General features: G+C 40.1%; 1 protein-coding gene across 1 annotated transcript in view; it reads right to left on the bottom strand.

The window, feature by feature from the left end:
- spock1 (SPARC (osteonectin), cwcv and kazal like domains proteoglycan 1) overlaps nucleotides 1-27415 on the bottom strand; it is a 247271-nt gene that overhangs the window by 83852 nt on the left and 136004 nt on the right. Inside the window, exons 4-5 of the mRNA XM_066716705.1 lie at nucleotides 22038-22118; nucleotides 736-850 (exon numbers count right to left, since the gene is read on the bottom strand). Of these exons, the coding sequence (XP_066572802.1) occupies nucleotides 736-850; nucleotides 22038-22118 (196 nt within the window). The remainder of the gene's footprint in view (nucleotides 1-735; nucleotides 851-22037; nucleotides 22119-27415) is intronic.

The following is a 27415-nucleotide window of genomic DNA, read 5'->3' as shown; positions in this document are numbered from 1 at the left end:
ATTATATCTCAACCAGACTGAGAGCATGTATTACTTTCATACACACGTCCCACCGATGTCCCCAATAATTTATAGCCAATCCCAAAATAACCGCTTCACATTGAGCACTGCATTCGACTGGGGTTCAGTATATGCGCTTTACTCTGTTCTAGTCATACCAAGAATAGACTGAACATATTTCACTGGCAAAATATGCCATTTCTGTTATTCGTAGGGTGTTTGTGTATTTGAGGTTTCCCAGCATCTGAAATCTATTAGCATTTTAATGCAAAACTGCCCATTTTGAATCAGTATTGACCTATTTTGATCAGCCATTTTGAAGTGTAAATATTTTTTACATAATGCAGTTAATTAAAAAATATATTGTTGTACATCACATATTCATACTGCAAAATCCAACACACTTAATAAACGTAGTCAGTGTTCTGCATATTAGTGTGACCCTGACTCTTTACACAGTTGTTGAAAAATGGCAGCAATACTGTTTGAACTGCCTCCTAAGTTGCTTATACCGTACAGTCCAATATACAGAGATTTGTAGAGTATCTCAAGACTAAAATATACCTCATGTCGCTTTACCCAACTCAAAGAAACGAGGCACTCGTACTGTAATCAGCAAAGAATTTCCATAAGCAGGGAAGTTGATACATAAGACTCACCTCCCACTGTTTTCAATCATCCCCTATTTGTGTAAAAATATATTATTAGGAGCCCACCTGGCCAACTGCCACCTACCTGTGCACAAGCTGTTTATGGTTGATACAGATGGCTGTCTGGTAGTCATGAGTAACACACACCTTGCGCGGAGGACATTTCACCTTCAGACAGGGGTCTTTCGTCGCGTCCAGAGCTAAACACAGAAGAGAAGAGAAGAACGGTGAGTATGCATGGCCACCAAGAGGCTGAAAGCTGAGGTATTGGGACTCAGTGATGTGTCAGGAGAGGGGAAGAACAGAGGTTTTTCTTTCAGTGGAACTCAAGCTCAAAAAGTATACCATACCCCTGCTTAGATGTGCATTTTATACCGGAAACCTTTTTCTCTGGAAACTTTGCTAAGCACCTTCAACATATTCCAGGCAGGGACGTGAATTGAAAGTCTGTAAGTCAATCAAGTCAGGAAACATGGTTCAACAGGCCTGTACAAATTATTCATACTGCTGGATTTAATGCAAGCATATCTTTTGGGGAGAAAAAAAAAAAAAGAATCAAACAATGCTTTTGTGTGACACCATTGTGCATTTATTTCACTGCATGTTTTGTTTTCTACCATCAAACCTGATTAAAGTTGTTCCAGACTGGTGTTCTGCCTCCTACTGAATGGGACTTTTAACCTGCCTCCTACTCCACAATGATTACAGGAGCAAGTTCTTTGTAATCCATTCCCTGCCCTGACAGGGAGCGATGCATCATCTTTGTTTTTTTCTTTTTCATCCTGAATCTAATTTCTAATTAAGCAGGAAGTAAAGTAACAAAGACATCAAGGCCAATTGCAATCCATCGCCCACCAGCAAGGGTCTCAGACATCAAATGCTCGCACTCCGCCAGAGCCAAACAGCTGTGCCATTTCTGTAACTCAAATCCCCATGTGCTGTTAATACCTTTATAGTGCACAGCAACAGGAAACCTCTTCTCGGGAGTAATGTGCTCAATTTTGCATGAAAAGGTGAATTTTAATACGATGGCATTTACCTCAGCATGAACTCTCAGCACACGGGGAGCAGAAATATGATATTCTACTTTAGCACTAAGACACAAACTGGGCAACTGCCATTGATATCTCCCAGAGTGCCTAGTTACCACTTCAGTATGACCTCAAGGGAGATAAGAAAAGGCATTGTTTATCATGATTTTTGATTCATGGGTTTTGCTCATTTAGGTGTGTTCACTTCTAAAGAGAAATATAGTTGTTATCTTTCCTTCTGCCACTTCCTCTTTACTTTATAAAGTGTTTATGACATGCTTCAAGGTTTACTGCCTAATTCAATGCATTCAATGCCCACGTAATAGCCCTTACCAGCTAATGGGGCTCAATAATTATTTCCCACTTTAACATATTTGTCAGATGTTAACAATTCTGAAGGGTTTCTTAATATGGACAACTTTATACAGAAAAATTGGGAGGAATGAAAGCAGGTTGCATAAAACACAGGGGCTACTTCCAATACATGTCAAATATAAATGTCCTATAATGCCAAGACACCAATCTCTAAGTTGTCAATATTATTCATATCCTTGCAAACAACCTTTCTACTGAATGGCATTTCCAACTACATTTTGTATTATATTGTCCAAAAATCTAAAGTGAAATGTCAAAATACATAATACTGAGGGGAAAATGCAGCATATTCCATTAAGAAATGAAATAACTCTCACTTTCATTGCCAACCATCTACTAATTAGAGAACTAATAGCTACTATTTGTACAACACATGGCACCTAATGCCTGACAGTTATATACATATATCATAAATGGTCTGAAAGAAGAACGGTTTCCATGCTGATTAATACAATTGTATAACTTATTAAATTGTTAAATATCAATATCTCCTGCAAAATAGATATTCTACACCCTTATTTACAGGTAATACATAGCAGACATCTGTAATACCAATGAACACTTGCCCTGAAGGACAGATCATTAAGAGCGCATAGTTGAAAAGACTGAAATTACACAAACACAATCTGATTATTTATATATATATGTAAACAATATATATGTATATATGTATGTGTGTGTGTGCGTCTATGTGTGTGTATATATATACCATCGCCACTGGAATAAAATGCATTTCATAAAACAACAGTGGTAAAGTGTTTTAAGTGCCTCTCATAATTCAAAATTAATATGCATGTTCTAAAACTGGAACATAATCAGCAAAATTAATCTATTTATCTCCTCTGGTGTAAAAGCCTGTCTGTTTCCTTTGTATTTACTAAAAGCAAAGCATTTTGTTGTACCTTTATAATAACATGGTGGTAACAAAGAGAAAGCATGTGAGCATGCATATGAGTTTCTGAATCTGTTTAGAAAGAAAGTCATTGGTCTTATAGAAATGAAAGACCACACAGGTTATTGAAAACTAAATGGATTATACATATTTTTTATGGAAATTCAAGAGTAATGTTGATGCACTTAAGTAAAAATATTTTAATGATAGCACATTCTCAATTAAAGATGAAAAAAGCATTAGTTTCAATGAGTTACCATGACATTTTCATTACAATCAATACCTTAATTAATAAACCCTCTTTGAAAACCAGCAGCAACCTTATGTAAAAGTATTATGTCAACTCAGAAAAAGCCTGAAACTTGCTTTTTAAATTCACTACACATGTCAAACTACACTCTTTGGCAAGCTAACAGAAATCCAATTATCCTGCTAGGTCAAACATCTGATAGGTTTTGAAATATCGGCATGCAAATTAATTCAGTAATGAAAAATGAGGGGGTTCTGGGAGAAAGTTTAGTCTCAAATATGGAAAATACAAACGGTAAATTTACAGAAACACAACACAGCCCAGAGATTGACAACATTCAGTTTGTTAACTTCAATGTTACAGTTAAAAGGCATTTCAATACAAGCACTTATATCATAGCCCTTCTTGAATTTTGATTTAATCTGGGCTGCTATAAGTGCCCAACAGCATGACAATTATCCTTCCTTTTTATATTCGTAGCCATGGATAGATTAAATCAACACACAGAGACGGTATACATATTTATACAGCCAGCTACGCTCTGGAAAATATATATTTTTGATTTGTTTGGTGGGGGAGGGTGTTTATGATTATTTGTTAAAAAAAAGCATTATTTGACAGGAAGGCTTTTATCTGCGGTGTAAATATGAAATTGCAGATTCCAATTGTCTCAGATAATGGCCTTTGCCGTAAAAAAGGAATGCATTAGAAATCAAATTTGAAGCTTTCCCATTCCATCTCAAACTGGCGCTGGTACAAGTGACCTGTGCAATTTGCAGAAGAAAATGAGCGCTGGCATATTTGTGGTTTGACTTTGGTGCTAGGGGAGCTACAAACAAATGGCGGTGGTATTCATTGGCATCTCAAACAGACACCAGACTTCCCTATTACATAAAACTAGCTTGTTGTTTTAGGAAAAAAAGAAAGCATTGATCCTCAGCTGCATTAAACAGAAAGAGTCGGGGGAAGGAGCAGTATCTGTCAGCAAATGGGAGCACAGAGACTCAGTGTACATTGAAGCAAAGCCCCAAATCGAATACTGGCTAGCTCACTGTCTGACTAAACGGACAGCCAAACATCATTAACAAGCACGACCCCACACTCCAGTGGCTTGCTCATTAAGAGCTAATTATGCAGGTACTTCCTTGCCTGGGCAAAAAGCTTGGAGCAAAATGAAAGGGAGTCCAAGTGAATTTGAGGAGAACTGTGATCTCATTTTGATCAGTTCGGCATCCCCAACTGTCCCTACGACTCTACAAACATGCACATTAGTATAATTGATGAAGTAATCAAATGTTTTGTTGACTGTACTCTCTAACCAGATGGATTATTGCTTTTCTCTCAGTACACAAGGGATATAGCCCTAGTTTCCTGAAGTTTTTTAAGTCTTCAGTAGAACTCTAAAATAAATATTTAACACAGAACTGTGAGGATTAATTAGGCATTTGCACAAAACTGCATATCTTATAATAGGCCCTGGTTAAGCATGAGGCGTAGTAGCTCTCTTTCTCAGCATCATCATTCAATGTGTGTAGACACAAGACTCATTAGAGTCAAGCAGCCAAAAACATCTGAATGTGTCTCACAGTGTACCGGCTGCCTTTAAGTTAGGAAACAGAACAAAAAGGGAAAGTTAGAAGTGTCCGAAATACAATTTTATAAACGGAAACAAAGAGCTCAGAGTTGGCAAGCGTTGGATGTAATGTTACAATGTGCTGGTTTATATACAGATGCCTTTTGATAATTAGAATGTGACTCAATTTAAGTTCTGTCTGATTCCTTAGGATGCTAATTTGAGTAATTTGAAAAAACAACAACAACAAACAGCATTATTCAGATTCACCTGTTTGTGACAAATCCAGGTGTTGACACTACTACCTTTAAAAGTTACAGACCTCTCAGTTGATACTGTTCTATACAGCCTGGACTACATGGATGAAGTCATTACACAAATCAGGCCTGGTACTAATGGTATAATTAAATATGTACAATTTGTTTGGATATTAGCATTACCCGAAGTAATTGCATTATAATACCAACACAACCTTGCAATTCAAATATCAAATTAAAAGTTTACATAGAATGTTTTTCCCCCCAGATATCTGCAGCCACTCTTAAAAGAATAATACAAGAAAAGTATGATTCCTGTATATGCTGAAATGCCATCTGGCTATTCTAAAAACAACACAGCCAGGAAAATGAGAAGTCTATTATACATAAACTGAACATATTCTCAAATCACCAGTTGGCCGATGCAATGCCTGTTTCCATGTTCTTTGAAAGAGATTGCCCAGGAAAAGTGCTTGGATTAGCGTCTTTAAGTGATTGTGGCTTTGCTCATTTAATACAGTGATTTCTTTCTCTCACCACCCCCCCCCCCCCTCCCAGCCCCGACTTTCTCCAGGTTCATCTATTCTTACACACTATCTATTCGGAGGGCCCTATCTCTCAGTAGAATATGGCACAGCTTTGAACAAGCGCTCTCTCTCTCTCTCTCTCTCTCCCTGACAAAGTGACATTCCACAGAACCTATCAGTGGAAGCAGAAGCTCTTCTGGGGCTCCTTAATGCAGAAAAATAATGAATAATCAGCATATTAATTTGACAAAACTGTCAAGGCATTTGTATTTGAGGGCAAGAATCATTCATCACTGCCACTGATAGCATCACCATGGTAACAATGCCAGTCCATACATTTCTGCAGCAAAGCTAATTTTGCATGTGTATGGGAAGTGTGTGTACATAACTGTGCCTACAGAGATTGCCGGGCAAATGTTTGTTATATACCCAGTCATCATCGTTTTAATTTGTGGAAAACCAATCCAGATTCTGGAATGTATTGACCAGACATACATGATTATTTCATACAATTTACACACACTTCTCCCACCTTCACATTGTCAAAATGTGCAACCAACAACAATGCATAACAAACCAAAGTAAGGGGGAAAAAAAATGTATGATTTAAGAGATCAAATGTTCTTGCATAGTAGATTTGTCAACCAGACCCCGAAGTATGAATCATAATATTACTATAAAATGACTGCATACGATTAGCAAGGTATATTTTTTATATGTATTCTTTCAGCCTGAAGACAGAATTTTTTTGCATATTGATGGGTTACTTGGACGTCCATCAGGAATGTCTTTATAAAATGCATATTGATATATAGACCCAGCATGATTCATATACTGCCTCCATAATCAAAATATAATTAATAGATTTTTTTTCTCTCAATGTAATGGTCAGCCAGTGGTTGGATACAGTGAATCAACTTATAGAGAACAATCATTCCTCAAAACTACAGAATAAGAAACTCAACCGCATCTAGATTCTTTGCTACTATTGTTATTTCTGAAAGCTAAACATTACAGGCATAGGTTGTTAATCATTTGGACCTTAACCTGAAATATATGTACAGAAACTAGAAAAGGACTAGAACTCAATGTAGAAATAAACCACCATAACAAAGACAAGTGCACTCTGTCCTGAAACCGTAGCAAATGTCAGGATCATTTAAGGTAGAAGGAGAGAAGATCCATGCAGTGCATTCGTATGAAGGGATCCTTAGCTCAGACTTCAATAGTACAGAGATTGTGCAAGTAAAACTCTCAGAATCTTCAAAGATTATGAATGCATCTCCCCATCATGTACTCTTCCAAGCGCAGAGGTGTGTGATAGAGCCAGAATGGATTGGACACCAAACGAGCACAATGGGTCAAATGGCCTCCTCTGCGGTCGTTATCTCTGTACACCAACAAGCACATGGGATTTTTTGCAGTTATCCCTCACTAAAAAGGTTGATTATGTGTATTAGGAAGATTATTAATACTATATTATTAACAGGTCACCTGGCCATAATTTACCCTTCATTTCCATATATATTAAGCAGACAAATGTGGTTTTACTTACTTCAAAGCTTTCATTTTGTCTGTGCAAGCCTGGTAATGTTTGTCAAGTGGTTGTTGTGAAAAATGTCAGCAATTATATATGCCCTGTATATTTAGCAAAAGACTGTCCAACAGTGTCTCATACCTCACCTTCTACATGGGTCATATCTGCAATTTAGAAAATCATTCCAGAAAATTGCATCCCATACATCTGTCCAGAAAGCACATACTGTTCAACTATATGCTAATTCCTACGTGTACCTCAATCACAGCTTAGCTCAGGCACTCAGTACACTTGCATACATTCCCCACAGCTAGTATTGTAGCAGACTAAACATCGAACTTTAACAAGATCAGGCTGAGCCTGCCTCCTACACACTAATGCAAGCTCATGAAATGGGCTCCTCTTGGTATTATCCAGGTTCTTAAGATACATGAATCAATCGTTCTACAAATGCAAACAGAGGTCTGATATTAACCAATCCATCTTCAAAGCTCATGAAATGGATAAAGTATGGGTTTAGCCATTTCTGTATCACATTTGATTTAACCTCAACTTGAAGTGGTTCAGTATGCCTGTATGCTTATCTTGTGACCCCACGCAACAAAATTAATTAGCAAAGGGCTGGAACTTGAAACAATGCATGGACTACTGGGACCGGTAGCATAAACATAGAGTAAGTCTGTCTTAGTGTAATTATATCTCATAATAATGATAGACACTCAGTTAAAACCGTTGCACAAAACAGTCCTTACTTAGACTGGTCTTACTTAGTCAATCACGCAATGCATTCTGGGAATTTTAAGACACTTAAGTGAAAAAAAAAAAAATGGTGGACGCTTCTCTCAAACAGGGTTGATCCCAGTTCACAGTAACTGAACATCTGTGCTTGTAACTGGAATATAATGGAGAAATGTATATATTTTGGTCGGACATTTTCTGAAACTTGCACTAATGCACTCAATCACAAGGCGTGGGATAAAATTTTAAAAAGTCAACAGCGTCAACCCACTATGTGTGTGATCTGTAAAAGAGAGAAAAATATGCTAAAATAAATATTTAAGAGGAAAAGACTGCCTTCAAATCTTAAAGGGAGCACAGGATTGGTTATTGACTCTGTGGGGAGGAGTCTCGATGTTTTGGGGGATTGTCAGTGGGCGGGAGAGCAGAGTGTGTGAGCCAATGGGAGGAGTCAGCATCAGTGACAGTTTCCTCACAGCACCTATATCTCTGCCAAGCAGTTTCTTTGGAAAGTAGACAAATTCTAAGTTAGTCTTGGAGTGAGGAGGCTGACTTTTCAGGATAACTCTTAGTCAGTCAGACTAGTCTAATATGGTTTTATGCAACCGGCCCCAGATCAGCATTATGTTCCAAAATAATATTCTCCGAACCCAGTTCCATTCATTCTCATGTCACCAGATCTGATAACATCCTAGATCCGTACGTATTTGACAAGGAATGATGCGAGGCTCTGAAAGCACTCCTTCAATCTTCCTGTATCTTTCTGTTAGGCGACTGTTTTGCATTTCTGTCCAATCTTTGTTTTCACTCTTCTTACACGCTGTTCACTTCAGAGAGAGCACAGTAAGGCCACAAATGCCCTCTCAGTCAATCACGCCCCAATGTGTGGCAATCACTACAGTCAGGCCCTCTCTCTCTAATGCGGATTGTGAATCTCGAAGCTCTTACCTTAACGACAGCTTAGCTTTAAGCAGTCAAAAGCAACCAAGCGCACAAGAACAATACCACAGTTTATGAATACCATTATTGCAATGGGTTCACAGAAACACTAGAGTCCGTTTTGCTGATATAAGAAGTGAAAGAGTTAGATCTATCCCCACTATATAGCCGTTTATTGTTCTTGAAGGGTGAGCATTTGATCGGCCTGCATTCATGGCACAGATCATATAAAGCAGATGGATTGCAAGGATGAACGAGTCGTTTTGAGTAAGTGAGAGGACCTTGTGGCATCTATCGCAAGTATTTGTGCTCCCGGGCACTAAAGAGGTGGTGTGGGGGAGACCGTGAACGAGAATATACTTTGAGTCAGTGATCATCTTTATACACAATTTATAAAAGGTGTTATGTTGTGTTAACAATGATATCAAATTGAGCAATTGACCGCTCAGCAAGAAAACAACTCGCTGATCGCGGCGACCAGGTTTTGGTCACTGCTGTGTCAATAACACAACACAGGTGAATGAAGTAGTTGAGCACACTAAAGAAAAAGAATGAATACAACATTTTATTTCATTTTTTAAATCAGAAGAAGAGAGTTTCACCACTTTTTCATTAGCTTTCCAAAACCAACCCAGGCTTTTTCCCCTAGGAGACTTCCTTCAGTCTGTATATTTCTGAAATGGTTCACAGCATGAGATGGGAGAACTGTCAGAACAGAGATAAGTGTGGAGGAAAACCTTAGAGAACTGGTACATAATTTGATTTCTCATCTTGTTTTTATTATTTGTTTTGTATACCTACTAAATGGACATCAAAGGAGAGGTTCAACAACCCACCCCCCATCTCTGAAGCATTCAAGTGCATTGAATTGTATATCACAAGATGATTTGCACATTTCTGAAATATATATGTAAAAATAGTTAAGAAGCTATATATATTTAATGTCTTATTTAACTCTTTTTAAATGTTTATTTTACACATTTATTTTTTAAACTAAATATTCTGATGTAATGGATAGCTGGCAGCTCAGCCAGGTAGGAAAAAAAAAAAGATTAATGTTGCCACTCACAGCAAAAGATTAATGTCAAATTGACACTTTCCTGGAATCCAAGTATAGCCTAAGGTAAAGGCATTGTTCAGAAACAGGCAGTTGTGTACGATTGTCTATTGTTTCTCCTCACCTTTTTAGCTGGTTTGAAAAAAAGCACTTTATAATGTTATAGATTAGCTACAGTTAAATTACAAACAACATATTGTATGTATTTGTATAGCACTGAACATATCATCAGATTTAAAGTTCAGTGCCAAGGTAATTAAGATAAAAAATGCATTTAGCATAATAAATAGTAGTTTTGATTACAGGGCATACAGAATGAATGTTTTTTGTCAGTTGATGCTTCTCAAATATCATGACAGCAACGCAGCTCTAAAAATATTGTATTTATTTTTGGGGTCATACAACACACATATATCTGAGTAGCGGTTTCAATTGTCAAGGTTTACATTGCTTTCCAGTTTAATGTTTTTTCTGTAGCAATTAGGATGGCAACATTGTGAAATTGTAAAAAATAACTAAAGTTCAATTTATTTGTATAAGACAAACAGTATACTGCACCTCAACAATCCCAGCACTGCCCTGTACATCACACAACTTGAATACTCCCCTGCTCTACTGTAGCACACAAGTCAGACGTTTACAGATATACAGCTGGCAGTGAAGCAGGCAAACATGCCAGGATCTGAGATGCACAGCAGAATCTGCAGTCATGAAGCACACGTGTGCAGTGAGATAACAACAAGAAACCGAGGAAAATAATACGCAATTACTGTATTCATTAATACATTTGTTCATGCATTTATGTAATTATATTGAACCATCTCTGGAGGCTGTTAGGAGGGAGCATTTGAGATGACAATCATCCAATCACTCCCCAGTCATGTGTGACTCAAATAGAAAATAGCATTGGGCAGACGGGTGTTTAACTGAGAGTTCTAGAAATTAAAATGAAACTGATTCCGAATCAAGAAAATGGAAAAGTCTCTCTCTCTCTCTCTCTCTCTCTCTCTCTCTCTCTCTCTCTCTCTCTCTCTCTCTCTCTCTCTCTCTCTCTCTCTCTCTCTCTCTCTCTCTCTCTCTCTCTCTCTCTCTCTCTCTCTCTCTCTCTCTCTCTCTCTCTCTCTCTCTCTCTCTCTCTCTCTCTCTCTCTCTCCCTCTCTCTCTCTCCCTCTCTCTCTCCCTCTCTCCATAGTTTTAATTGTTTGTTGGTTTTAAAGAATTCATTGTTTTAGGTGAGTTATATTTCATTGTAGAATGGCATTTTAGAGCGTCCATTTGTTTAGTTACGAAACCCTGACCAGAAAGCACGGGCTCAAACTTGTATCCCAGGAGCAGGTGTCTCTGCGGCTCGAATGAATCGGGGCATCGTGTTTTTCCTGAGGTCTGGGGCGCTGGTGAATGATGTGGTGGAGGAGGGGGTCACGGTGAAGGGAACTTTCCTGCCTGCGCTCCCTCTGGTGGTTATTTCCAATGTGCCCTCCTCCCTGAGCAACAAGCTACTGGCAGCAGAGCGGAGTCATTATGGCCGGCTCACCTGCACCATTAGGAGGGTGCCGCCGGGCTGCAGCGCCCCGGAGCTGAAACACATTCTCTCCTACCGCAGACAGGTTTCATGGTGTTGGCGAATGGCGTGGATGAGTGAAGCTCGTCTTTGAAGTTTAAGATCGAGCAGGTAGTGTATGTGGTGCTGTTGTACCCTTGAGCAAGGTACTTCACTTAGATTGCTCCAGTAAAATACCCAGCTGTATAAATGGGTACAAATGTAATGTAAGCATCTGCTAAATGACAAATAATGTAATGTAATGTAATGTAATGTAATGTAATGTGGTGTTCGTGTCATCCGATACCATGAGGTGTTTCAGGTGCCTCAGGGAGAGGTTCCAGCAGGGGGGGCAAGAGGAAGGTGAGGAACAGGCTCTGCCTGCCAGGGGAGGGATTAGGGGGAGGCGATGGCGAGTGCTGCTGGCCTCAGTGGGGATGGGGAAGGGGAGCTAGTGGGGAAGCTGCTAGCAGTGAGGCTGCAGAGCGGCCCCCGGCTCCGTTAGACGAGGAGGGAGCTGCTGCTGCTGTTGCAGCCGCCACCAAGACTGAACACCTAGCCAGTGATGACAGGTTTAAAGCACCCAGGAAAAGACAGCCGAAGTAGTCTGCCCCGTCTTCTGAGGCCGTTGACACAGTGCCTAAGTGCCAGTACACTGAGCATTGGACTGACAGCTTGAAAGAATCTATGAAGGAGCTAGAAGGAGAGATTCAGGCGCTTCATGGAGCCCTGGAAACTTGAGGTCCTCTAATGCTCCTGAATCTATAAGCTAAGCAGCAGGCATTGTCAGAGCTGCTGGGGATGCAGGCTTGAGGGGCGATGGTGCACTCGTGGTTCAAAAGCCTGACACAGATGGATGCGCCCACCAAGTTCTTCTTTTGGCTGGAGCGCAGGCAGCAGCAGAGTAGGGTGATGCTCTGCCCGAGGATGGCTGAGGGCCGCGTGCTGCAGGACATACAGGAGATGCGCAGTCATGTCGCCCAGTTCTATAGGGGCTTGAGGCCCCACTAACCCTGGTAGAGCTGACCTGTGCAATGCAGGAGCTCAATAAGGGCCGGGCACCGGGGCTGGACCTGCTCTCAGTGCTGCAGGAAGGCCTGTGGGTTGGGCTGCTGCCCATTAGCTGTGGCAGAGCAGTTCTGACCCAGGCTGAGTGCCTTCCAGCTGCAGGCAGTTCAGAGGCTGCTGTACCCTCCAGACCCCCAGTGTCCCCCGCCCTGGACACTTCTTGCCTCTGTCATTCTGCAGCGGGGGGGGGGGGGTGGGTTATGACAGCTTCAGGGCAGTCCTGCTTAAGGCTGGGGTGATCCGGCTGGGAGATTTGTTGGATTTTAACAGGGGCCAGCGGGTAGGTGTCAACAGCCTGGCTGCCACGCTAGGTGTGCGGGGTCACAGAGTCGTAGCCAGAGTTCTCTGGGCAGCGCAGAACGCCCGTCCCATAGGTGCTGTGGAGCGGCTCTCCCAGGCCCTCATGCAACTCAGGCCGCCTTCTGTCGCCTCACAGTCTGTGTAGTGCATTTGTCTCCACAGCCCTGCGCCAGGAGCTCTATTCCAGCTCAGTGTGAGGGAGCAGCACCACCAGCAGCTGCAGCCCCTCCCTGACACCCCCTGGAGGGAGCACCTGGTTCTAGGAGAGGACACCTGCCAGGCCTGGAGGAGCCTGTACAAGCCCCTGCTCCCCAAGCGCTCCGCAGACTTGCAGTGGAGGCTTCTGCATGGCATCGTCGCAACAAACTCTTTTGCACATACACTGGACCCCCGAGTGAGCGACGCCTGCCCCACTGCAGGGAGAGAGAGACACTTTTTCACTGTTTCTGCCACTGCCCTAGATTAGAGTCGCCGATCACTGTGCTGGGGCTGTTCAAGCAGGTGGGCCTCCTTTTCTCTCATACTGTGTTTATTTTAGGAGTGCTGTACAGGTAGTGCCACATACATGTTTGTCAATTAGCAGTAGGAGAAATGGGACTGAGTGCGTGCAGCAGCAGTGTGCCTCTCCCTCTTCAGGTCTCTCTGCGCACCAGAGTGTGACTGGAGTGCAGTTTCTATAGCGTGACGGGAGACCTGGACGCCTTTCTGCAGATGTGGGGGCTCGGGGGGGGGGCCCTCTGTGCCATTGACTTTGAACACTCTATCCAACTGGTTTTATTCATTTGAATCTTTTAATGGTAGCATGTGTGTAGTGTGTTTTATTGAGGGTTTTTAGAATTGGATGTTTTTGTTTTTTGTTTTTATGTGTATTGTTAGTTTTCGATGTAAAAGGTGTTAAAAATCTCTCTCTCTCTCTCTCTCTCTCTCTTGTTTGTGTAAATAAAAACAACTGTGTCAGCAAGTATAATGTGTAGGTACGAACTAAAGAACAAGAAACATTCATTCATTCAAAACAACTATTTCATGAAGATTCATGTTCCAGGTGAATTAACAGCTCCCAGCTGTAATGTTGCCAAAAATGTCTTGTTTTAACTAAGAGGGAAAAATGCCAGTTAATAATGTATGTAATTGTAAACGCACAGCAGTTCTAAATCCACAGCTTCACAGTCTGTCAAGTCCTAAGCTATACAGCTGGAAATTATTTAAAACAAAACAATGAATACGACAAATTAAAGGCTAAGCTTGTATTTGAAAGAATAGGCCCAACAGAAAAGCTGATTAACGCTGTTTTAACACGTAGTTGAAACAATACAAAAAAACTCAAAAGCACTGGGTAAAGAATACGGTCTATTATTAAATTATAAACATCAAAAAGGGGGTTTGAGGTTTCTTATTTTTTATGCTATAACTCAAAAACTTCTGTTAGTCATTTAATGGCCACTAACATGGCATTTTTGTTGTCAAGCGTTCCTGTAAATTTCATTTGTTGGTGTTGTCTCTAGTAAGGATTCGATTAGCTGAAAACATAATGAGAAAGTTTAAATGCAGTTGCAATCACATTTTACTATGATTTACTGAGAATTGTATTGTTCAGGCGTGAAAACACTTGACATGTTAATAAGTGCAGAAAAATCCACCTGCTCAGTGGTTTCATAAACAAGTAAATTTAAAAAAGCTGGATTTTCAACGGCAGAATTTTTTCAAGCACAACACCAGGAAGATGGCCTTTCCTGATGTTCATTTCCTCACCGCCCTCTTGAGATTATCCTAGCTGTTTACAGTGGATCTTAATTATATTGACTGCATGTATTTACTATTAATACACCAAACTAAGCAAAACAATTCAATACCTTAACCATGGCAAAACTTTATACATTTTTATTTGTTTTTTAAAAAGCCTTTTCCCTAGATTTACAATATCTAATGAAATGTTTTTTGAATAACCTTTAACACAAGTTCTCTCTGAACAGTAAATAACAAGATAAACGTTTGGCCTGCTTTTATTGTGCAATCTACAAAGAGGCCGAAGCCAACAACCTGCCCAGTGGCCAAATACATCTGGGTGAATAAAATCAATAGGGATGATTTGGCAAATGGGCCAACTCAGTAAAGAAGAGTTGTGATTGTGTTGTGAATATCCAGATCTCCACATTTATAATAAATAATACATGGCATATGCAAAACAGTTTTCTGTCTGCAATTAAATGTGCCCTGGAGACCGAAAGGCCTGGCCATGTTTGAAATCCAGAGAATGGCAGTTCTGACTAATACTAATCCAAAAAACAACATTTTTAGATTAATCCTTGCCCCAATCCTCACAGTTTACACAGTATGTATATATTTCATACATAAAACTGAATAGATGATATCAAGTGTGTGTGTTTGTGTGTGTGTGTGTTGGGGCGGGGGGGGGGGGGGTCACTGGAAACTAAAACTTACTTGGTAAAAGAAGCCAGCTTAAGAATTGTATGTTCACCTCATCCCCAGTCAATTTAAGCTTTTGTTAAGGATAGGGTTGCTTTTCCAGGGATTTAACTGGATTGGGTGTAGATTTTTTTGGGCCTATCTTGACATTGTGATGTTGGTTAGGTTGATGATTCAGGTGTTCATCATGAAGCTATGATTTTAAGACCCTAAATACATATATACACTCACCTAAAGGATTATTAGGAACACCTGTTCAATTTCTCATTAATGCAATTATCTAACCAACCAATCACATGGCAGTTGCTTCAATGCATTTAGGGGTGTGGTCCTGGTCAAGACAATCTCCTGAACTCCAAACTGAATGTCTGAATGGGAAAGAAAGGTGATTTAAGCAATTTTGAGCGTGGCATGGTTGTTGGTGCCAAACGGGCCGGTCTGAGTATTTCACAATCTGCTCAGTTACTGGGATTTTCACGCACAACCATTTCTAGGGTTTACAAAGAATGGTGTGAAAAGGGAAAAACATCCAGTATGCGGCAGTCCTGGGGGCGAAAATGCCTTGTTGATGCTAGAGGTCAGAGGAGAATGGGCCAACAGATTCAAGCTGATAGAAGAGCAACTTTGACTGAAATAACCACTCGTTACAACCGAGGTATGCAGCAAAGCATTTGTGAAGCCACAACACGTACAACCTTGAGGCGGATGGGCTACAACAGCAGAAGACCCCACCGGGTACCACTCATCTCCACTACAAATAGGAAAAAGAGGCTACAATTTGCACAAGCTCACCAAAATTGGACAGTTGAAGACTGGAAAAATGTTGCCTGGTCTGATGAGTCTCGATTTCTGTTGAGACATTCAGATGGTAGAGTCAGAATTTGGCGTAAACAGAATGAGAACATGGATCCATCATGCCTTGTTACCACTGTGCAGGCTGGTGGTGGTGGTGTAATGGTGTGGGGGATGTTTTCTTGGCACACTTTAGGCCCCTTAGTGCCAATTGGGCATCGTTTAAATGCCACGGCCTACCTGAGCATTGTTTCTGACCATGTCCATCCCTTTATGACCACCATGTACCCATCCTCTGATGGCTACTTCCAGCAGGATAATGCACCATGTCACAAAGGTCGAATCATTTCAAATTGGTTTCTTGAACATGACAATGAGTTCACTGTACTAAACTGGCCCCCACAGTCACCAGATCTCAACCCAATAGAGCATCTTTGGGATGTGGTGGAATGGGAGCTTCGTGCCCTGGATGTGCATCCCACAAATCTCCATCAACTGCAAGATGCTATCCTATCAATATGGGCCAACATTTCTAAAGAATGCTTTCAGCACCTTGTTGAATCAATGCCACATAGAATTAAGGCAGTTCTGAAGGCGAAAGGGGGTCAAACACAGTATTAGTATGGTGTTCCTAATAATCCTTTAGGTGAGTGTATATATATATATATATATATATATTTTTTTTTTAACAAAATTAACCGCAAACTGCAACATCGGCTACTTTATTACACCTCCAATACAGCCCCCAAACAAATATTCATAGGCAGCACAATCGGTATTATGAGCATGGAAACGAAGCAGGACAGGCTGGGAATTTATCTGCGGTTCTACCGAGGCTCTCCGCTCTCCAGAGGGCAATGTTAGACCGAAATCTGAAGATTATGTGCTTATCATTCATAAAGAGTAACCCGTTGCATGCAATTCCTTCATTCGTCTTGCGTAGGTTGTAACTGTTTTCTCTCTCTTTCATTCACTGAAATCTACTGCTACTTTACATCAACCAGGTAGAGTAGAGGAGAACACTGCAGAACCAATCTGCGGTGACGAACAGTGAAATTGCTGTGGCAGAAATGACAGATTTTCCAATTCGCAGAAGCCCAGGTACAAAAAAACAGCACGCTTTGGAGGCAAAGCTAAAAGGTCTCCAAGCCTCACATAACACTGTCAACTTCACTTTGCACATTCTTAATCAGCTCTGATTATAGGCTACACTTTAACACCCTCAAATGCACTTCATACCACATACATTCATAATGGAGTGCAGCAATTCCACACTTAATTTTTTTCCCCATATAAACACATGCTTCTCAAGATGTTGTTAAAGCAAGTGTTGATATCCGCTTAACACAGAAATGTGACAACAATAAACTAAAATTAGACATTAATATACAGTACCTCGGGCCAGGCAAAGATCTTTCGGTTTGACCTGTATATTTCAAAGATAAACCAGTACAGTTTCAGATCAAAGACCGCTCTTATATTCAGAGCTCATTACTCAGAGAACCCACTCCAGCTCAGTACATCAGAAACATCAATTGAAAGAGCATTTGAGTTTCTTGCCTTGTCTTATGTTGTTGTTTTTGGTTATGTTTTCAGGTTACCATCACTCACCCAAGATGAGACGCATCAAATTAAATACAGTTGCAGTATACTGTATCACTGACATTTGTGCCACTGAGTATATATTGATTGTGCTTATATTTTAAGAATAAAATCTATAAATGTAACAACCTCATGAAAGCTGGGCAAACCCACTTCAACAGCGAATCAGAATCTGTCAGTTAAAGCAATTTTTTTCCCAGTTGCAATTCAAATTCCCCTCCCAGCTCAAGCAAAACCACTTGGTAATACACACCTGCAGCAAATAAATATACTAATAACACTGTATTGGCCCTCAAATGAAAACACCTCCATCCTTTGAGTTCACGCTTAGCGAAATATAACTTTTCACCTCTGTATCATTTATATATATTGAGAGAAAAACAATCCAGGTAATTAGTTGCCACCTCCACTTTATTAAACTGCTTCTACCTTCACAGTGGGAGGTATAATGACTGACACACGCTCCCAGGAGAAGGGAGGAGGGGGATACGAGACTGGAAAACGGAGAGTGGATTTTGATAACAGTACTTGCGGAGTCAATTTATTTTCGCGCACAAGAGCACCAACCTGGAGTTCCGCTCTTTTGATAAAAAGTACGACCAGGAGAGGGAATCAGAGCCGGTCCGTGGAGGCCAAATTAATTTAAGCCGTGAGGAGTAAGGGACCAGCGCAGGTATGGAACAGATAAGAGAGCCACTCTAGAGATCTGTGCGATACCCTGATGACGGCCCAGACCCTACCAGAGTGCAATAAACGGCGTGCAATCACAGCACGTAGAGCACTAGTAACAATAAAGCGGATCGTATTGATTTCACTTCAAGCTGATCCCCAGATAGAATAAGCAATAAATGTTTTCAGGGATTACAGAACACACACCCACACATGAATTTGTCAAGGATGTCGAAATATTCTCCGTGGAGCAGTTTAATCTGTGGCATAATAACAAATCTTTCTGCTGCCCAAGGCGAAGAATCCAGTATGCGACTAATGTTAATTGAAACCCACTTGTTTATTGCCTACCCTCAGACAATCGCGGCTAAAAGTTCAGCCATTCATTGAAGAGGAAATCTGTTTTTGGCTTGTTTTTTCGATTCACAACTGACTTTTAGCGAAGAACAGGAGTCACCTGATAATGAATCTGACTAAACTAAATGCTTCCCTTTCCCTATTGGCAACTCTCTCTCGCATTTACTGATTACACAATGGAGTGATTAACATGTGGGTGAAAGCCATTTTGCACGTTAAATGTGCCATTAACCTTGTTTGTGCAATGCAATGGATGCACTATGATCAAAATAGAAAAATCGGCAACTCCTACAGAGAAAAGTATTTTCATTTCTGTTCTCCCTCTATTTTTGTCTTCATTTTCTATGCGTGTGTGTGTCTCTATCTCTCTCCCTAAGATGCTCTGCAATCATAGCTTTCTACAGCCCAGAATGTAAATCTATCCCTCCCTGCTTAGTACTGGGATCAGTCGCTGCCTATATAAGTTTCCTTTTCCTAAGACGGTATTAAAGTCAGAGCACAGGGATGTCAAATACCAAAGAACTGTCGCTTCTCTATTCTCTGCTGTAAAGATCTCATAAGTTTGAAAAAGCGACTTTACATCTCAATAACCTACCTGATTCCTTGACAGCCTACAAGACTTACAACTCAGCAGGGTCCCTGTAAAGCGAAAGCTTGTTCGGCATGGTGCCGTAATCTTGCTTCCTGGTTTTCAGATTCAGTGTTACTGCATATTTATAATTTGTAGCGTTTGTTTTTACAACCTGCATCCACCTACTCGTCAAGAATAAACCTGCTTTCCTCAGTGAATCCGAGGGAAGCGCTCCGGCTCATCTCACTCCAGGGGATTACCTGCGGGACAACCTGAATCATCATTCAGAGACCATGTCCTGCAATCTATACCCCCCGTTCTCTCAGAGGCAAAGCGCAAATGTAATCAATCGCTTCACAAACTCACAGCTGTGCTTTATATGTATGTGTTATTAATGTAATACAGTACTTTCTTTTAGCCTGAGAGAATATCTTTGAGTGCCTACTCATACAGTACAATGGGATATATGAAACCAAAATCAAAAACTACATATATAGTTAAACAGTGTTGAGGCTGTTACTGATAAAAAATATTGCAATTTGCTAGTTTCAATTTGGCATGGCTTGCCTGGAGAAGCAGTGGGTTTCATAATAAGGCTGACAGTTCAGCTCTGTGCATCTGACGACAGCAGCATGTACACAAGCACGCGTGCGCACAAGGCATGAGGTCCTTTTCTCAATACTGTGAAGCTATTCTTTTAATTTCCAAACAGTCCAAGTGGTGCCGCTGCATAAACATTACATGTTGTGTGGACAGTTTTTGCATTTACTGCTAATTGCTTCCAATTTAAACACTACATAATTTAGATGAATGTAGCGAGAAACCGCTATTTTTTAGGGAAAGTAACTAACATTATTACTCGAATTAAAGCTCTACGTGTTATATGAACTCGTTTTTAAGACAAGTAATATTATTACAGTAGTGCGTTACGTTACTAATGCGTTATCCACAACTCTGCAGTTAAACATATGGATATAAAATTGCTTTTATATACAGCTTCTTTTTCATGTCACAACCACAAAGTTTATCATTTCGTCTTCACATCTTCACATCATCCTAAAGGTCAACTTTTGGTACCCAATCAATAGATTCCTTTGTCCATCTTTGATCTGTTCTTCTTGCCATTGTGTCTGGCCCACTTCCATTTTAATATTGCTACTCTTTCATTGATGTCACATATTTTGGTTGGTTATTGGATCCATTCATTTATTTTTCAATCTCTTCTTGTTATTCCTAGTAAGCATCTTGGGACGGCCTTCATCCAACAGTAGATCGATATAGGATGATGGTGTATGTGACACGCATGCATGTTTTCTTCAGGCTTCACATGTTTCTGCTGAAAGACACCTCTGGGTGAATGGCTTTACCCATCTCAGATATAAAATATGCACTTGATTTCTCAGTTCCTATTTGCATTTAAATTCTGGATTTGGTGCAAGGATATACCTCTGGAAATATTCACTGACCAGTTCAAATCCTAGCATTGGGTGGGTAATTGATATGCTGTCCATGTATATGTAACCCTTTTCTACTTCTTCACCAGGTCTATTTTATCCATAATATACAGTTAGTCAGGCAGGTTGCCTGGATACAGAGATTCAGACAAAGCTAAATGTTTTATTAATAACATTGACCATCAACAAAGAGCCCTTCTCTCAGGAAGTTAGATATTAGAGGACTGAGATGCATACAAAGGATTTGGTTAGAATTCTGTGCACTTGTTTCTAAATAACATCCTCTAAGAAAGAAGAGAAAGGGCAAATACAATTACTATCTTTAGTAGATTTGTTTTTTCTGGGTGATTTAATACTTCTTAAATTTGCTTTTGCATGTTTCTGATTTTATTTTCAGCCAAACTCAATTGTCACACAGATTGCAGGACGACGCACCCTTTTGCAACTTTGTTGAAAGAACATGTAATTTCACATGAGAGCATTTTCCTTCAGTTTGGAAAATAAATACATTAATTAAATCTAATTGCGTCCCTGAGAATGGATGTGTTATCAACTGAAATGTCTAAAAATATGTGAAATGAATACAAAAAACTTTTTATTCTCAATGATCTGGATGGGAAGCAGTTACTTTATCTCCTAAATTTTTTTTGATGACATCTAATTTTGGCACATTGTTAGCTGAAATACATATTGGATACAATTATGAAAAATTATTATTATTGTTGTTGTTTAATATTATTGTAAGCCTGGCATGATGATTAAATAGCGCTTTAATGTTTTGTAGATTAAACATTCTGTGGCCAGCTGAGGACAGAAGACAATTGCAACAACAGCATGTGGAGTACAGCTGTTTCAAATTATAGCACAGGCATTGTTGTGGGAGGGACAGCACTTTGACTGTACAAAATAGAAAGGTTCTTTAGACAGAGAAAGAGGGGAAAAAAAAACATTTCAAAAAGAAAACTAGGAAATATTGTTGAATTAGGTATATCCATAAATATACAATTATTCACAAGAACAACGGGTCAAAGCTGGACAAAGGAAGCTATTGAATGGATACCAAGAGATGAAAAAAGACTTCGAAGACAACCACATAAAAGAAGGGGAGATGAAATCATTAAATTTGCAGGCGTGACATGGAACAGAGCTGTAGATCGAAGCAAGTGGAAACATCTTGGGGAGCCTTCATCCAGCAGGGGATCAATATAGACTGCTGGTGATGGGGATGATAGATAGATATATGTATGCATAAAAATATATGAACTGAATCTTAGTTTGGCTCAATATATATTGTAGAGGGGGGGCTGTAAGATAATACAAAATCAGCGCCATGTGGAAATGATGATATTATAGGCTAGGTTCTTCCCCGGCCTCCCTCTCTCTCTCTCTCTCTCTCCCTCTCTCTCTCTCTCTCTCCGGTAAAAATAAGCTCACCTTCTTCGGTTCTCCATTTTGCTGAAGCGGCCCTGGTTGTAGACCCTGTGTCTCCTTGTCTCCCAGCTCTAAAGTCCATCTCTGTGGAAGCAACAGAAGTGTGAGTGCAACCAGTTCCCAGACACGACTCGACATCATAGCAGGAAGGGCTGAGGTTTGATTTGGTCAATTAAGGCACATTTGCACAGTATCTAACTGCGTGATTCAGTTCACATAATATTGTTTTGACTCTTAAAACAGGGATGATTTAACCAGGTGCCACATCAAGACATTATAAAAGCTACTTACAATGCTTCACATAAATTATCATGTTTGTTTTTTGCTGTATAATCAGGATAATGATCTGCCATTAATGTGAGTGAAGACACAGGATAAAATAGAAATACAATTTTTACAATGGCATGTGTTTCTGGAAAGCTAGGAGGATCTAAATGTCCTTCAGAGACCTGGCAAAGGCATAGTATGCCCTCTTCATCAGGTATTTTAATTAGTTTCAAGCATGTAAAAAAATACACAATGTGACTTTGGAGTTGATGTGGCTTGATAGGTTTTTGTTCCCCCTCAAACATGTGATTATATTGGAAGCCTCTCCTTCCATCCCTCCCTCTCTTTTAATGAAACAAAAGCCTTTAAGTGTGCATTGTGTGAATGAATCATGCACATCTTTCGTTCAAGTGTTACGCTGCGTTTGTGTGATAGTCTTCTTCTAGTGCGCTTGCTACTTTGAAGAAGAACAAAAAGATAAGTCATAGTAACAGTATTTATTCAGCATTGTTTTATAACCCGTTCACCAACCATTAAAAAGAGGGCAATAAAAGAGGATTAAGTGCCGCCTCCTAGAGTGCATGTACTGCGATATGTACTGGATTAAAAATTAATGAGATATTTGTTTGCAGGGCTTCTACCCATTTATTGCATCTTGGAGCTCATGATATATATATATATTTTTATATATAGAATTTCTGCAGCTGAATTATTTCTGTAGCTTTTCATTAAATGCAGCATTACAAGCCGATAGGAGCTGTAATACAGAGCGCATTACAGACTGTTATTTGTAAAGGCGCTCTTCCATAATTAATGGAACGGAGCCCGAAAAAACACAGGCTGCCTGTGAAAAACAGGCTGGAGTTGTTTTGCTTAATCCTGGTCCCCAGAGTGGTAGCCCACCGTTGCAGCCACGCCTTGATACATTTAAGCTCAGTGCTTTACTGCGCGGTGCTCTGTCTCCTGCTGAGCGAGTTCAGACCCTGACTGGGGAACATGTATACTGGAGAGCATGGCCAATGTGTGGAAAGAAGAGAGAAAACGTCCCCAAAACAAACCAGCAATCTCCTCCACTAGACCAGCCATCTTTTGATCTTAAACCAAACAACTACAACACTTCTCTTGAGAACAAACACAAAACTCAACATTCCCCAACTTGACCTTGAAAGTGAACTTTATAATACAAGTATTTCTGACAATTTAGTACAATAAGACATCCCTTCAAATCAAAGATTGTAGCCCTCGTCTGAATTAAAGCTAGCCTGCTGTATATTTTCCTGATATCTAATATTTCAGTGTAAAATGTTTTACAAGTATTTATTTACTAAAATATCATAAAGCCCATATCTTAAATGATGAGCAAGTGCAACACAAATAAAGAAAGGATACACAGCAATAATTCTGACAATGATATGTGGCAACTGAATTTCAATTTTAAATAGTTGTTTACAAGTTTAAAAGTCTTTGAAGGCCATAATAAACTAAGATGTACAACTCTTCTGCAGCTGCAAGTTTTACCTCTACTGTCATGCAAAAGATACAAAAATAAAAATTATCATTACATGAGAAAACAGGGATGTCTAATATGCTTCACTGTTCAGGGTACCACCATTGTTTACTAAATGTAAATCTGCCGTGTGAAAAGGCAACACAAAGATTAAATAATGAAGTATATCGGTTTAGTTCTGATGACTACATTACAGAAAGTGAACTGCAGTGCATGAAAAAGAACAGCTAAGGGCAACCAGAATAACTGTTAACAGAATGTCACAAGTGTGGGGATAGAAAATAACCTATTTTGTCTGGAACAAAGATGACTTTTTGTAGGAAAATCGATACAATCAACTTACTTAGAAGACACAAATTTCTGGCCAAAGAATAGACCTGCGCACCTCTGTACACAAGGGCCTGGGGGTTATATAACAAACTGCAGAGTGATGTTGTGGATGCCAAGGCACCGAGACTAATCATCTTGGAGTCTTGAGGGGGTTCTTGAATCTTTTAGCTACTGACGAGTGGATCAGTAAGCTGAGCTAAATGGTCTCCTCTCATCTGTAACTTTCCTTATGTTCTTGTCAAAAACTGCTATTATATGACAAACATTTCATTCAGCCCCATGAGATAATATTTGATAACACACAAACCTGTTTTTGATCTGGAAATATCTCTTTTGCAGTTTGCATTATGTTGAAACCCCAGTATGAAAATGTCCTTTTTGGCATGCTTTCATATGTAAGACTTTTATTATTATCGTCATCATCATCAAATTATTCTCAGAACACTAGATACTTGTTCTGCAATGACTGACAGGGACTATTTATCTGCTGCTGCTGCAGTGAACTGAAACAGTTTGTAATTTGCATTCCAAGTTCTCTCAGCACAATAAGGGCATGCTCCCAAATGGAACACAGTGAGCAGTAGCTTGCCATTTTAATTTTGCATATCAGCCTTTTTATTCTACCTTCTGTCCATCCCCCTGATGCCTGACGGGTTGGGAGAGAAGAACAGAAGATAAGCCGCAGAAGGCAAACAAATATATATCAATAAACAGTTTACTGTAGATAGAGCTCTAAAGGCACGCGGACATATCTGCTTGTTCCTTTACTGTAAGACTGTGCTCTGAATATAACCTTTTGCTGACCAGACACACTCTACATTATTTGCCAAAAGCAAAACAGAAATAAAGGACGTTGATGTTCATAAGAAGCGAGTGCACAATCAGAATAATAAGACGACGCCTGGCCTACCACATAACGGGCTGGATAAAAACACAAAGCAGTAGGGAATACTACAACAAAGGAAACTGTTTTACAGATCTACACGATGATGCATTAAAAACTATGTATTCATTTTTAAGGGTTAATCTTTGATACATCTTCCCAATGGCAAAACAAAGTGTAAATTATATATGGCACTACAGATCTCCGATAAACTTTTTTTTTTGCTAGAGCGCACCAAAGCAAGAAACCCAAACTATGCCATATTAACAATACAAAATAAAGCCTCCAGTACTGATTGAAGGAGATCAATAACATGTGGAACAAATGAATGGGATATCTCATGGGAAATGATTAAAACGAATTGAGTTCTGCTCTGCGGGGGCTACACACACAGATGGGGGATTTCAGAAGTCTGTGCAGTAGGAAACCAGCAGGGGTTAATGATTTACAAGTATTACCTCTCAGAAACGCACATAATACTCGAAAACAATACATGCGGCATTAGGAAAAAGCTGCAAATACAGCTTGTCGGTTGGCAGTTGAAATGCCAATTCCCTATAAAGCTCTGGATCTTGTTTTATGCCTCTGTGAGCTATAGTGCATTCTCTCCCCCTTAACTCCACAAGATGTTTAACCTTTATACTGCCAGCAGGTATTGACAAGTGAATGTTCTTTGCAGGCCCTTATTCTTACATACCCCCATCATGGGTTGCACTAACCACATTTCTGAGGCCAATTTGGCAGGGAGGAAAATGGTGCAACAATGCAATTCATCACCCAACACAGATTAGGAGGAGACAGGGACTCGAGGCATACCTCATTAGGTAGGAAAGGTGCAGGCTCAGCTGGCAAACTTTTAAGCAACCGCAAACAACATAATTTGTCTAATAAAAACAAATCACAAGGCTAAACGGGGCAGGCTGAGGCAACACACATCTCAGAAGGCTGCTTTTCACATCTCCCGTCAGCCATGCTGCTGGAAATTCATCAGGAGGGTCTGGGGATTTATTCATGGGATATGTATGTTGCTGGTTAAAATCCAAGAGAGTCCAAGAAGTCTTTATTAGCCTCAGCCTCAAAACCTTCCATTTACCCACCCCGGAATTATGCATTTAATCTTCCAAAGGCATCTTCATTTCAGACTCCCTTAGAATTTCAGTGAACATCGCCTCTGCAATTTTCCGTCCACTTCTCAATCTGCTGCTAACACCTGACCTCACTGATTAATTAAATATCAGTGAGGGAAGCGAGAACTTCTGTGTTTATCTCTTCCCACTCAAGACATACCGGCGGACACAATGCTCAGTAGTGAAAGAGGCGCACACACCATTGTGCCATTGATAATCTCTTCTTTAATATTGGTTAGTTGAGGACAAGGACTGATATGGCATCTTCAAATATGTGGGATTGTGAAGTAGCAACCGTGTGGATAGTCACTGGCACAATGGGAGCACAGCTCTGCAGTGACATAAATCAGTAGGAAAGCAAGTGAGTCAGGGCTTTAAAGGCAAGGTCCAGAAATCACACAAAAGAAACAAAGCTCAGTGGCTTCTCCTTAACTCATAAAGGGACTTAAAAGACAGATCAAGTAAACCACAAATCATGGCCTGGCTTAAACTACCTGACACCCAGGGCTAGTTGGCAGGCTGTTTATGAAGTGAAAACATTGCCATCTGGGTTGCCTAATTGGCTGATTGATCCCCCAGTAGGAACGGTCATTCCCTAAATCCGCATGCTGATCAATCCGTCACGGCCCCCCGCCACTACAGCAATTCATCTGACCAAAACAATTCCATCTCAATATTGGTTATTATCAGGAAGGACTGTGTTAGTTCTCCCCGTAACAACTTAACAACAGCCAATAGCAGGGCAGGGTGCCTGGGCCTGTGTTTAGGGGCTCCAGTACGAACAGAAGCCTAGTACACTTCCCACCCTCTTAAGGGAATTTACTCATTTGCTTGGCACTTTGCTAGTTTTAGTGATGCTATACATGTCAATGCAATCATGTCAGACATTGGGAACAATAAATAAACACATTATACATTTCTTGGGTCTAAAAATGACTTAACCAGCTTCACAACACCTTTAGGAAAGACATATATTACAATATGGCATGGAACAGAATACAATCAATTGATTGGAGGAATTTACTTTAAATCCATCAGGAAGCAAACTGTATAGCATTCTTTCCATATACACTGGAATATGTAAATCTGGTAAACAATTAGTACTGTAATGTTTACACTTTATCTGAAAATGGGGAGTGCAAAAAGATGAGAATATATTAATAAGATAAACTGAAAGTCATGTATCAGCTGGGCCTGCTTGTAACTACATAATTCAAGAGTTGTATTTCCCCCTGAGGGACTTTATAAACCTGGCATCCAAACATGG

The sequence above is a fragment of the Amia ocellicauda genome, chromosome 11 (genome assembly GCF_036373705.1).
Source record: "Amia ocellicauda isolate fAmiCal2 chromosome 11, fAmiCal2.hap1, whole genome shotgun sequence".
NCBI lineage: Eukaryota > Metazoa > Chordata > Actinopteri > Amiiformes > Amiidae > Amia > Amia ocellicauda.
Note: the sequence above shows the minus strand (reverse complement) of the source record. Positions and strands in the feature narration are given on the sequence as shown.